Raw genomic sequence first — 12591 nt, 5'->3', positions numbered from 1 at the left:
ATATATTATATGAATTCATATATATTGGCCTCAGACTCAATGCCACAAGGGGTGAAGCTCTCACGGGCAAAGCTCTGTCGCTGCTCGCATATGTGCCTGCTTGGCGTAGGCAGTCTGGCTGTAGGAGTCTGAACCACCAGACCTGTGAGAGCCTGGTCCCTAGAAAACCTTAGGTGTCTTAATCACAGAGGTAGAGAGGCGCGTAGATGCGCATGTCACTGTGTATACGTGATGTGTGACTCTTATCTGAACACTTGGGTTATGTGACATGATCCATATTTAACACCGACGACATTCCACGTACCTGTGAATAGAGAAGTGAAAAGCTCAACGTAAGCCTCGCCTGTACTCCTAGCTTTTGCTGCCTGTTCCACAGAGCATTTGAATCCACGTGGAGCCTGCTTAATTCACACACATAGAATGGATTCTTTGGAGTGGGATTTTTCAGACTTTTGTCCCCAAGATCACAAAAGTCTCTCTGTGAAATGTTTGTTTCACCTTGTTCCCTTGCTGGCTACCATTTCATAGGCTTTCTTTCATTAATAACAATATATATGAATTCATACTTTTTTTTTTTTTTTTTTGGTGGAACCGGGGATTGAACTCAGGCCCTTGCACTTGCCAGGGAAGCACTTATTGTACTGAGCCATCTTCCCGGCCCCAAATTCGTATAATTCTGATGGTGATAATTACAATACAGAATCCAGTACAGAGTGCCAGAGAGTACAGACTGAAATTATTCCTAACCCTGCAAGAATTTAAAGTCCTCAGAATTGTAAATTCTCGTCTCTAAACCCTTTCCTTTCTTTATAGAAATTAACTCTAATTTAAGTATTCTGATCCAAAAAGTGTTTCATTAATCATTTGTTTATGAGTGCAGAATACCTGTTCACTCTAAATGTCTTACCCTTGTCTGGTGAAAAGAACTATTGATTTCAAAGATTTCATATTTTGTTTGTCCAACTGCTGGCAAATTTTAAAATGCAAGTTACATTCAAATGTATATGTGTACATAAATTTACATATATGAAGCATCTATGATGTAGGGAGACCAGTGATCCATGAATTGCCTCCAGGTCACACCGTTACATTTTGCCAGTTTTAAATGCCAGTGATTTGTTTTAACAGCTTGATTCAGAAACTAGACTTTGAAATATGAAGGATGCTATTCAATTCTTGATTCTCTTCAGAAATAGGTTTCATTTGTAGAAGTTAGTACATGGAGATTTGACATGTATAGATACATACATATTTGGAAACAGATCCAAATTAGTTTGAACTTTAGCACTGAAGAGCCTAAAGGAAATGAAACCGAAAGCCTCACGAGCTGTCCATGATTTCCCAGCATGCTGAAGGACCATGGAACACCTCCCCTCAGCAAGGATGAAGCTCACCACATCCTCATCCAGTTTTCTAGAGCAGGACCCGTTTCTTGAACTGCTGGAGTGAAAGGTCAAGTGTTAAGTCAGAAAAACCATGAACGAGTTGGCTCTTGTCGATAGTGTGACTGATTAAAAAGAAATTCTTCTTAATCTCAGCTTCCAAAAGTGAATTATTAAAGTGAGCCCACTAATACAGAGTCCTGAAGAGAGTTAAGAATCTCAACATAAAAACTTTTTGTCACTTGGATTACATGCTTTTAAGACAGATTGAAGTATATCTTTGAATAGTATTTAAAAATTATATCAGAATTGCCTAAATATGCTTTAAAGTTCATACAAAGGGCCACAGAGATAGCTCAGTAGATTAAGTGACTGCTTAGGCAAACGCAGGGACCAGGGTTCAATCCCTGTCATCATATGCCACTCTGGCCCTGTCCCCAGGGTGTGCTGAGCCAGCCACCAAGACTGGATGTGGTGGCGCACACATATAATCTCAGCCCTGGGGAGGCTGAAGACAGGAGGACACGTCCGAGCTGCATAGTGAGACTCTGTACCAAATACTTAAATAATTAAGTTTCATACAAGTAACTTCTAAAGTTACTTTAAATCAACAGATGTGTATATACCAATAGGCATTGTAGGTTTATATGTATTTCAAGGGCAAGTGATAAAAGCCTAACCTGTATTCCAAAAGATCTGTTCCTGGTGCCGCTTTCAAACAGATATGACCCTAAGAGAACCTGATCCCAATTTGTTCTGGTTCAAAAAAGGCCTTTGGAGGCCAAGTCAGTTCTCACAGCTGCTGAAGGTTCTCATTACCAGTTCTCTCACCCCCTACCCTCCTCCTAGACTACAGCAAGTTTGCAATGAGCGCAGGTTGGCCATGAATCTGAAGTATGAGGTTTAGTCATGGGAGGTCCACAGTTAGCAGAATGAAACAGCAGCCTGGACCTTTCGTTTCTTGTCCGCCGAAAACTCATCTTTCATCTAACGTGTGTGTGGTGTGTGTGTGTTCATGCTTGCCACTGTTTACAATAGTTATTGTACCTGTACTTTCAGTCCCCTAATTTTAAAGTGTGAGGAAAGATAGGCCAGAAATTTCTGTCAATTAAGAAGAACATCAGTGGCCCTTGTGAGAATATGGGTGCTGGCTTTAAGGAGTGGGTCCGAGGCTGGGCCCTAAGTTAGGGTGCACATGTGGCTTCTCCAGAGCCAGAGACCAGACAGAACAGAGAGGACCATTTTCCTTATCCAGAAAGCAGACTGGAGGGAGATCTAACCGCAGTCAGGAGTGAGAACCCAGCTTCCAGCCCTAGCTCTCAGGGCTTCATGAGGTTGCTTACCACCTGTGTACCGTACTGGTTGATACTGCCCCACCAAAAGCCGTTATCCTAAGACTGGAGCGTTTGGTGGACGTGCTTAGGCTCTTGGAGCTCCATGTTTGTTGACTTAGGTTGCTCAGAGACCCTAATGCTCAGAGGCACATGCTGGTCGTAGTCTCCCAAACTGCAGTGTTGAGTTGTCTCACTGCACTGAAAGCAGAGGTGCTGTCATTTGTGTCTGCGAAGGCTCTGTGCCCACGGCCACCAGCACCAGTGCAGAGACTTGCGAGGAAGCACATTTGGGCGGATGAGCTTCCTGGCTCTTGAGACCAGGCTGTATAGTTTATTCTGCCAACAATTAATACTTGAGTGTTTCCCACATCCTAATAGGTGAGCATTAGAACAGAACAGCTCAACACGCAGCAGATTCCATGGCAAATAAGTTTGGGAAACCAAGTCTTCTGGGTCTTTTCCCAAGTGCACAGTGTATCTGAGCCTGTGAAAGTCTCCGTGGGTTCCTGCACTGCCCTCCCCATGGCCCCAGACTCACCCGGCTCTGGATCTCATTTCCCTTGAGACCTACTGTCATACCTAGGAATTCAGCCTTCATGGGATCAGAGTCTAGGAGACGGATGCCAGGAGGCAAGAGACTGATAAAGGAGGGAAAAGCTACCAAAAACCAATTTGTCCACCTCATTCATTTGCGTTAAGAATCTTCCTCACGTGGCCTGATCTCTTAGCAGCTTACCCTTCAGGGTTACTGGTGAAGCCCTTGAACTCAACCCTACTCTGAAGGATTGGTCAGATCCACCAATAATGTAGCTTTTAAATTGAATTGAAGAGGAATCAGTCTGGTCTACTTGGGAGCAAACCACTTGATTTAGAGAATATTTTGAGGAAGAGCAGTTCTTTGAGGCTTTGGAAACACCTTTGGTATGAAAATGCTCAAGTTGCCAAGCTATTTTTGGCCCGAATCATCTGTAAAAATTGTAGGCCAGTAATTGATTATACTTGATTGCTTTAAGAATATAATTCTCCTGAGGTTCTGTTGGCTGTATTTCTAGGCAATCTTTTTAATAGCCCGTTGATAAGGAGCACAATTCTTCTTCTGTCTAAAAGCACTCAGATTGAAAAGAAATCTCCCTCACATTATTATTCTTGGATATAATGGCATTTGAGAACACTGTTAGTGTTCTTCCCCAATTTCGTCCCCCCCCACCCCCCCCCAGGAGTTCATAATGTACGTTGGGTTGAATAACATGGCCTGTTTCATCTGCAGAGGCGAGCAAGCTGGTTATGTCCTATGTGGCAGCTGTTTGTGGAAAAGGAGCAGAAGTCAACCAAGTCAAAGAGCAGCTCCTGCAGTCCAACCCGGTCCTGGAAGGTAGGCTTGTCTGTCTCTGCTGGCCCAAGGGGTTCCCAGCTGTGGATCCAGTTTCAGGGTGCTCACGTTCCTGGGATGCCGAGAGGTGAGGAGGCATGGAAGAAATTTGGGCCAAAACCTGTTGTGCAAACAAAGGTGTCTTCAGAATGCTTAAAGCAGGGAACAGTTTACTCACAAGAAAGAGCATTCCAATTACAATCCTTTTTCCCCTACGAATTACTTAGATTTTGCTTGAAAAGAAAATTGCTGTGATGGCGCAGTAGAGTTTTACCACTTAAGAGACCACCTGTGCCTAGTTATTTTTGCTGCCAGGGGAAATCCTTCAAGATTTTTCAAGCCATAGAAAGCTTGAGCTTGATTGTGGAGTTCACATCATCTATTCCTGTGTTGTCACAATGAAGAGCTCTAGACTGTTTGTCTGGATAACAGAGATCTGTTTTCTCAGTCTCTGGAGGCTGGAAGTCTGAGATCAAGGTGCTAATAAGGTGGGTTTCATTCAGAAGCCTCTAGTCTTGGCGTGATAAGTGGCTGTCCCCCTGTGGTGTGTGCGTTGGTGGGGGAGAGCAGGAGTGAGCTGTCTAGTGCCCTTCCTTCTAAGGGCACTAATCCCTTGGTGAGGGCCACACCCTGATGAGCTCATCTCACCCTGATCATCTCCAAAGGCTCAGCCTCCCAGCGCCATCACATTGAGGGTGAGAGCTGCAGGATGTGAATAGGTGGGGGCATAGCTCTTGTTCCACATGACTATCAGGAAATGAAGCTAGAGATGAGCTCTCTTAATTCAGGAAAGGATGGTGTGAACCACCTTATATGGGAACCATATGTCAGCGCTGATGGATGGGACGCCAATAACTGTACTTTAGATGTGTCTTTACCGTTCTTTACAACACCTGTCAGGGTGCAGTAGATTTTCTGGACCAGTGTTCTGTTCCTCCACAGGGGTGGGGGCGTTGCCCTCTTGCCCCAGAGGAAGAGAAATCTTGTCCTTCTGTGACTGCGAACAGAGCCAAACAAGGCTACTTCTTCAGTCCAGACATTCCAGTGAGGTGCGATTTTGCCTCCCCAGGGGGCATCAGAAATGCATGGAGGCATTTTTTTTTTTTAAATAAGCAGAATATATTTATTAAGGGAAAGAGAGCTCCTGTCCAAGAGACAGACAGGAGGAAGGCCCAAGTGGGTTGTCCCCCTGGGAAGCTGTCTCTTCCAGGGACTTTTATAGAGTAAAACCATGTGGTAAGGTGGGTCTAAGGTGGTGAAAAAGACATAGGAACTCGCTTAGGTGGGCATGAGTTGGGACGAAACTATGGTCAACCAATGAGATTACAAGCACTGATGCTCAGATAAAATTGATTAAATCCAGTACCAAATGGGGAAGCAAGTCAGGTAGCAAGCAGACATGAATACAGGACAGGATCTCTTCCTGTTTGGGGTTGGGCTAGTGACTCATTTGGGCTCTTTCAAGGTGATTGATACCTATTTAGAATATCAATCCCTGAAGCCCTTCCCTAGCGAAGTATGTAGCTGTATTTGTTTCCTCCTTTATCTTGAGGTCTGGCCCATATGGGAGTGTCTGTCTCTTCCAAGTTGCAAAGTTACCTTGTCTTTCATCTTGTCTCCTTCAGGGTCTGGTCCTGTCTAGGCATTTTTGATCCTAACATCTGGGACTTAGGGCACAGTTGGCATCTAGTGCTCAGGCAGAGGCCAGAGATGCCCAGGGAAGGCCATGATGCATAAGGCCCTGGGTTTAATCTCAAGTATTGCTGAGAGGAAGGAATGAGAGAGGGAGAAAGAGCAGAAACAAAGGCCAGATCACCTATTGTTTGGATCTTTCTGCTCTCCAGTACCATAATAAGCCAGAGAAACGACACCTTTTCCTTTTTGTACCAAAATCTGCCTGTATGCCTGTCTCTTGCTTTTACATCACTGTCTATCTGCATATGCTTATTTTAAGAATGCTGGGATTCTAGGAGCAGTGTTGTGAAATGCTCTGGCTGGCATCCGCGACTAGAATCTGGCTCTGTCTTCAGTGGTATTTGAGATGAGGCTGCATGCAGTGCAGGAAATGGGAGAAATGTCCACTGTGGGCATGTATTCTCTTTTATGGGAATACTTTCCTTTTTAACTGGAGCTGCTACTGTAAATGAACATTTTGAACAATGAACTTAAAAAAAAAAAAACAATTGAGGAATGTGTCTCGAATGCTCTATAATAGAACACTTGTTTTTGGCTCTGTGGGTCCCAATAAAGACTTCAGTGTTTAGGGTTGTGTTTACTAATGTGCAACTCAAGACCGGTTTGATGAAAAGATGGTTTATGGCTCACAAGTGGTGCCCTGAATCAAGCTCTTTTGAAGCAGATCCTACGATTGCCCTTGACCTTCAAGTCACAATAAGTTGTCCTTTATTTGTCAGCATCTTGAGCTGGGCTTTGGGGCTATGCAAGTTTGTTATCTTGGCAGCTCTACATTTTCACACCTGCCAAAAAGGGTTAGTCTGTAAAAACACAAGAAATACCACTGTCTGCCTGATATCTGGGTCAGCTTCCATCGTGGTCATGGTAGCGCTCAAAAAGGCCTTTGACTTGGGCCTAAGATGGGATCCTCCTAGTGGGCTTCTGTTTTTGAGTATTTCTAGTCTACAGCTTTCTTCATGCAACCTAGTACCCAGCATCTGTGGGAGGATTTGGTGCCAGGAAAAAGTCAAAACATAAATCAGCTCTTATTGAGAAATGTAACAGACCCACCCAGGTTTGGGTGTCAAGTGTCTTAAGCTGATTTCTGTTTAATACTTCTTCGTTCTCACTGCTTTCAAAACTAGAACTAGCTTGTATCCATCATTGCTAACTTTGGGGCTTGTTCCTCTAATCCTTTTCTACCCATTTGACTGAACTGGAAGGTCCTACAAAGGTGTTCAGAGACCTGATGCCCAGCCCTGTATTGCAGAGATTCATTTCTGTTCACCACGTTGCCATCCATTCTTCTAGCTACAGCTACAGCTAGAGGTAGGGGGAGGGGGAGGTTGTTAGAAATGCAGACTGTCAGGTCCTTCCTTAGGCCCCTGATTAGTGCATGAACGTTTGTGATGCGCTGCCTAGTCAGCCCAGGGTCCCGTTGGGTTACACTGCTTAGACGTCTACTCTTTGCCTTTTCCTTCTCTGATGCACAGGCCTGGTGACAGTCCTCTAAGATCATGTGCCACCTGTACAAGGTGAGGGCCTGTGTGCCTGGTAGTGTCAGCCACGTGGTCCTTGTGCATGCTGCTTTAAGACCAAGTTCCATGAGACATTTGACTCTGACACATCTAAGACTGGAACAGACTTGCATTTTGCATTTTGGGCCAATTTGATTTCTGGAATGTTCCACTTTTTTATGGACATAAAAAGTATGTAGCATTTTTAGTCAGTCTCTTTGTTGCAGTTACATAATTAAGCACATTTAAATAAATAGCTTTCTTTTAAAATTGAGCCATTTAGGGCTTTACATGTCACCTTTTCTGATCTGGAAACCTTGTCCGGTTCCATCAGACCTTTGAGAGTAAGTTCCAGAATGACCTGTTTGCTAACAACGGTGCTCACTGCTCGCCTGACTTGCATCTCAGAGAGCTGTGAAACACTGAATTAGGAAAGATTATGTCTGCAGGAATACTGGAAAATTGCATTAATCATAGTAATGTCTCTTTCTATGAATGTTATAAGAAGACTTGGGAGTTTACAAACTTACTAACTTGTCAGGCATGAGTCTGTGGAAATCCTGAAGATAGAAGTGTCCTTGCTATAGGTTGCATTTGCCAGGAAGGATAGAATTTAAGTACTATATTTGCTGTATGTTTCTGCTTGAAAGTATTTTTTCTTTCAATTTTAACTGTGCATCTGTTTCTTTCTTGCTAGCTTTTGGAAATGCCAAAACTGTAAGGAATGACAACTCTTCTAGATTCGTAAGTGTTTGTATAAGCATACTTAGTGTTTATATTTAATTTATGTGTGTTTAAACAGTCAGTAGATGTTGAATATTTCTTAACACACACATTTGTAAAATATGAATACTATCCTTACAGAGACCCTGAAATTCCCATAAGGGCTTTTTAAAAAAATTTTTTTGAGAGTGGTAAATATTTTTTATCATGCTTTCTACCATAAAATTCCGTGAGTGATTTAAATGAGGCTGTTTAAGATGACTCCACTTATATGAGTTTTGGTATTTAGAAATCATAAGAATTAGAAATTAAGGCGGGAGGGAGGGAGAGGGATGGACAGCGCAGTGAGGATGTGTTCTGCCCATGTACTGACTTCCCACGAGGATATAAATGTCATGTACAGCACACGTGTGCTAATTCACTGACATTTTTAAACTATTTAAAAAATGAACCAGAAATTAAGTAAAAAGAAAGAGCACCGAGTATGAGGTTTGCATACGCTGTCATCTTTGTCCCTGTTTGGTGGCCAGCAGGAGTAGGTGGCCTGTGTTCTAAAGCTTCTCCGTGGTGACATCAGTAGGATGCGTCAGAGATGGGAGGCGAGGGGTGAGGCCGAGGCTTGTGGGTGGCCAGGCTCAGCCGAGTGGAAGTCCTGTTTCACTAGCGAGAGCCCAGTCCTTGCCACCTTGCCTGTCCCAAACTGTCTGGCACACACCCCACACGTTGGCACCTCGGGGCCCTGCAGTGGTGCTGGCCTCCTTGCCCGGGTCTTCACTAGCACAGCCACACACGGCCTCCACTGGGGCAGAGGTGCGGATGGTATGTGGTGGTGGGATTTGGTCCCTCTGTGATTTCACCGGGCGTGTACCTTTATTTCTATATGAAAAGCCCCTTCAGCTTGTGGGCAGTCTTTTCACACGCGACCTGTCCGTGGGGATCATGCCGTGTCATCCCTCCTGAGACACGTAGGGACCCTTTTCTGGTCTCTTCAGGTTGCTCTGGCTTTTTCCTCATTAGGTTGCCCGGCACTGGAGAAGAGTGACCTAAGTAGCGGGGCTTTGGATGGCTAAAAGCGGAACGTGAAACCAGTTTCTAGTTCCAGGGCTGTGAATTTTTTCCATTGGATTAGCCTGTTAAGGTGTTAGAACCCACTCGATCGATGCCTTTTCCTGTTGTGGTAACGTGGCTAATCTGACTGCAGAAGCAGAAGTGAGGTGTGGGCAGATAGGATTTCAACAATCAAGGTTCTTTATGGATAGAGGCTTTATTTTGTTTTCAATTTGTGTGTACACACACACATCGCTTACCAAATATATTTAGTCTCCAGGCAGTACACATGTAAAAACCATATTGCTTAAAAGGTAATTAGCGCTTAGTAATATTTGAAATCTGGTGAAAGGTTTAGCGGGTGATTTAGCTTATTAAGTAGCTTCAGAGAAATCGCATTTAATGTGCGTCTTAGGAGATGAGATTAACACTTTATTATAGACTAAATCATTTCATGCCCAGTTTTTAGTAGCTTTTCCCGTGTGGTCTATGACCGGACTGTACCCAGATGTACAGTATGCTTGTGTACAGCTAGCACTTCATTGTATTAAAGTTATTACTGTGAGGGCCGGCCAGATAGCTCAGCGGATTAAAGCACCTACTTAGGCAGTCTCAGGGGCTGGACGTTCGATCCCTGGGGCTGGCCGTGCCAGCCCTGCCTTGGGGTGCGCTGAGATTGTGATTGAGACTGGGCGTGGTGGCAAGCTCCTGTAATCCCAGCTCTTGGGAGGCTGTAAACAGGCAGATCGCTATGAGTCCAGTCTACACAGTGAGATCCTGTAGACCCTGTCCTAAAATACGTAAATCAATAAAGTTGGTGCTGTGCATCACAGTGGTTTTGTGGTACAGACTGGAACACAGGGACCTGGAAGATTCTTTGACTGACTGCCTGGTTAGCCCAGAAGGAATTCCCTGCACTGAGGATTCTGATGGAGCTTGCCCCGGCCTGGCTGGTGTCACTTACTGAACTTCTTTTAAGAAAGGGATTTTTGGTTTTCTCTCACCACCTTTGGTTATATGTAAGGACTTTTTTGTTGCTTTTGTCACAGGGTCTCACTGTGTAGTTCAGTGGGACTTAAACGCACTAGGTAGCTCAGCATGGCCTCAAACTCAGCAATCCTCTTGCCTCAGCCTCCCAGGAGCTAGAATTACGGTTGTGCACCACAAGCCCAGGACCCCGCCCCTGTTCTTGCCAACAGGCTTCCTGGGAGGGGCAGGGTGTGGCGCTTGCATCTGCATGGAGGCTGAGGTAGGCCTTGGGCAGGGTAGGAGAGACACCATGAGCTTCATTCCGAGGCATCTTACTCAGAAGTTTGGTCAGCTGCGGAGTGCTTCCAGCAGCAGTGACTCAGCTCTCTCCAGAGCTCTTCTTTGCTCCTCGCTGATACTATGACTTCTCCAAAGAGCTGTCATCCAGGCCCTCACACAGAATCTACCCTGCATCCTCCCCTGCATCTGTCCCCACACCCTGTCCACGCCTGTGCTCTGCGTCCTCTGGCTGCCTGTGCCCTGTGTCTACCTTCGGTTTCATCCTGCAGGCCAACCTGTAAGCCCGGACAATTTCTCCCCGCCCTTGTGGTGACTTGGCATCCTGTGTCCCACAAGGGGTCTGCGCTGTCCCCTCGGCAGCCCAGGCCACTTTCCTGGACTTTGTCCATCTCGTCTGAGGTCCAAGCCAGGCCTGTTGTCACTCTGTGGGCAGCTCTCAGCTCCGTTTGCTATTCCCTCCTGCTGCTTTTACTCGAAGCTGCCCGTGTCGCTGTGCTCATCACAGCGGTCACTTGCTGCCAGCCACATCTGCTGGTCTCTTGCAGTCTGCACCGCACTCGCCAGGTGGTCTTGTCAGCGGCCAGGCCTGCTTATGACATCCTTGGTGAGGAGCCTTCATGACACGGCTTGCTGTCTCAAACATGCCGGGTGCTGCCGCTCCTTCGCCAGTCTCCACTTACTATGCTGAGGGATGCCAATTTTTAAATTATATTTTATTAGCACGTTTGTACTACATCATGATCGCATTCATAGTGGGCAGTTGCTCATGCGCATAACACATCTGATGCTTTTGTGTCCCCTCCCTCCGTCCCCTGCCTCCGTTTCTTGGTCCTCTTCCCATCTGCCCAGAACTGCCCGTTCTTGCACCTGCCCTCCCACCTCCTGGCCTGCCTCGCTCCAGGGCTTTTGCTATTAAGCTGTGCAGATACCTTCTGCTCCTTCCTCTGCGCAGCGCTGCCCTGTGTGGGGTGGTGTGTGAGTGGGTCCTGCTCCCCCGCCTCCATCCCCCTCTCTGCTATAAACTCCTGGGAGCCAGGACTGCGCTTCTCATGTCCTTGGGCTGCTTCGTCATTGAAGCGGTGTCTGATAGACGTCTGCTCAATCGAGTAAGGTGACAGTGAGGAGGAGGTTGAGGGAGTCAGCCTAGCTCCCAGAGAGGCCCCAGGCGCGTGGCTGGCCAAGCTCTGGGTGACCACACTTCTTCTTGGTGCCTCTTCTTCCACAGATGAAAGTTAAAGCATTCATTCCCATTCTAAGCTGTCTATTTCTAAGACAGGACATGAAAAGACAAAAGACTTACGAAGTCAGCACATCCTTTTCCAAACAAGAAACAGCTGTCAGAGTTGTTCTGTTATTGTTCCTTTCTAACTGGCAATTATAGACCAATTCTTTTAAAAAAATTTTTCTCAATATTAAACTACGTGTGTGTTTTAAGGGAACATCTATAAAGTGCGATAGGATCATGGTCTGTGTGTTGCCACACTGTCCCAGTCAAAAGCCAGAGAGGGTGGTGATGGTTAGTGTTCGATTCTGAGCTGGTTACAGCACATATCATATCTATGACTTCGGTTGATATAAAAACAGAACTTTGCATTTCATCCACTGTCCAGCATGACTGGACTTGGTAATCAGGGTTGACTCCATATTCTGCCTATAAAAACGAGATGATTTCTCCTCCCAGTCAGTACGTATGGAAGAGCTATGTATTTTCCCCAGCTTTCATTCTTAATTTGAGTATTCACGCCCTTTGTAATTATGCTGGAAAACATTTCTAAAATGGGAAAGTCCCAAAATGGCTGAGAAGATCTACGCTCAGATTAGCAGTGGTATAGACATGCTTTGAGAAAAAAGGATATTTAGTATTAATTATATGTAGAGGCGCACGGTTTTGCCTCATGGTTATGTGGAGAGCCTTTCATAATTACGTCTAAACAAATGCATTAGAGTAAGTTCTGCATAGTCTGTTCTCTGAAACACTATTTTGAGATGAACTTAAAAACTCACCAAGTCTTTCTTTAACAGGGAAAATATATGGATATTGAGTTTGACTTTAAGGGTGACCCACTCGGAGGTGTGATAAGCAACTGTGAGTATTTTACTTAATTCTTTGTAAAGTTGTTACAAGTAATAAGACATATGTATAGTAGAATACTTAAGTACTTGCATCTTAAATACAAAAATGTTTCATGTCCTTAGACTTTTAACCTTATTTCAGATTGCTTGGTAATGTAATGTACAGATCTTTTATTTATTTTTATTTATTTATTTATTTATTT

The 12591-nt window shown here is 44.9% G+C and overlaps 1 protein-coding gene across 1 annotated transcript in view; it reads left to right on the top strand.

The window, feature by feature from the left end:
* The window catches only part of Myo1b (myosin IB), a 202771-nt gene that overhangs the window by 91548 nt on the left and 98632 nt on the right, over positions 1-12591 (top strand). The window contains exons 5-7 of the mRNA XM_023712333.1: positions 3984-4088; positions 7974-8020; positions 12338-12401. Of these exons, the coding sequence (XP_023568101.1) occupies positions 3984-4088; positions 7974-8020; positions 12338-12401 (216 nt within the window). The remainder of the gene's footprint in view (positions 1-3983; positions 4089-7973; positions 8021-12337; positions 12402-12591) is intronic.

This window comes from Octodon degus, unplaced genomic scaffold (assembly GCF_000260255.1).
Source record: "Octodon degus isolate 3935 unplaced genomic scaffold, OctDeg1.0 scaffold00025, whole genome shotgun sequence".
Classification (NCBI taxonomy): Eukaryota; Metazoa; Chordata; class Mammalia; order Rodentia; family Octodontidae; genus Octodon; species Octodon degus.
The sequence above is the reverse complement of the archived record's forward strand: the minus strand, read 5'-3'. Positions and strand labels throughout refer to the sequence as shown.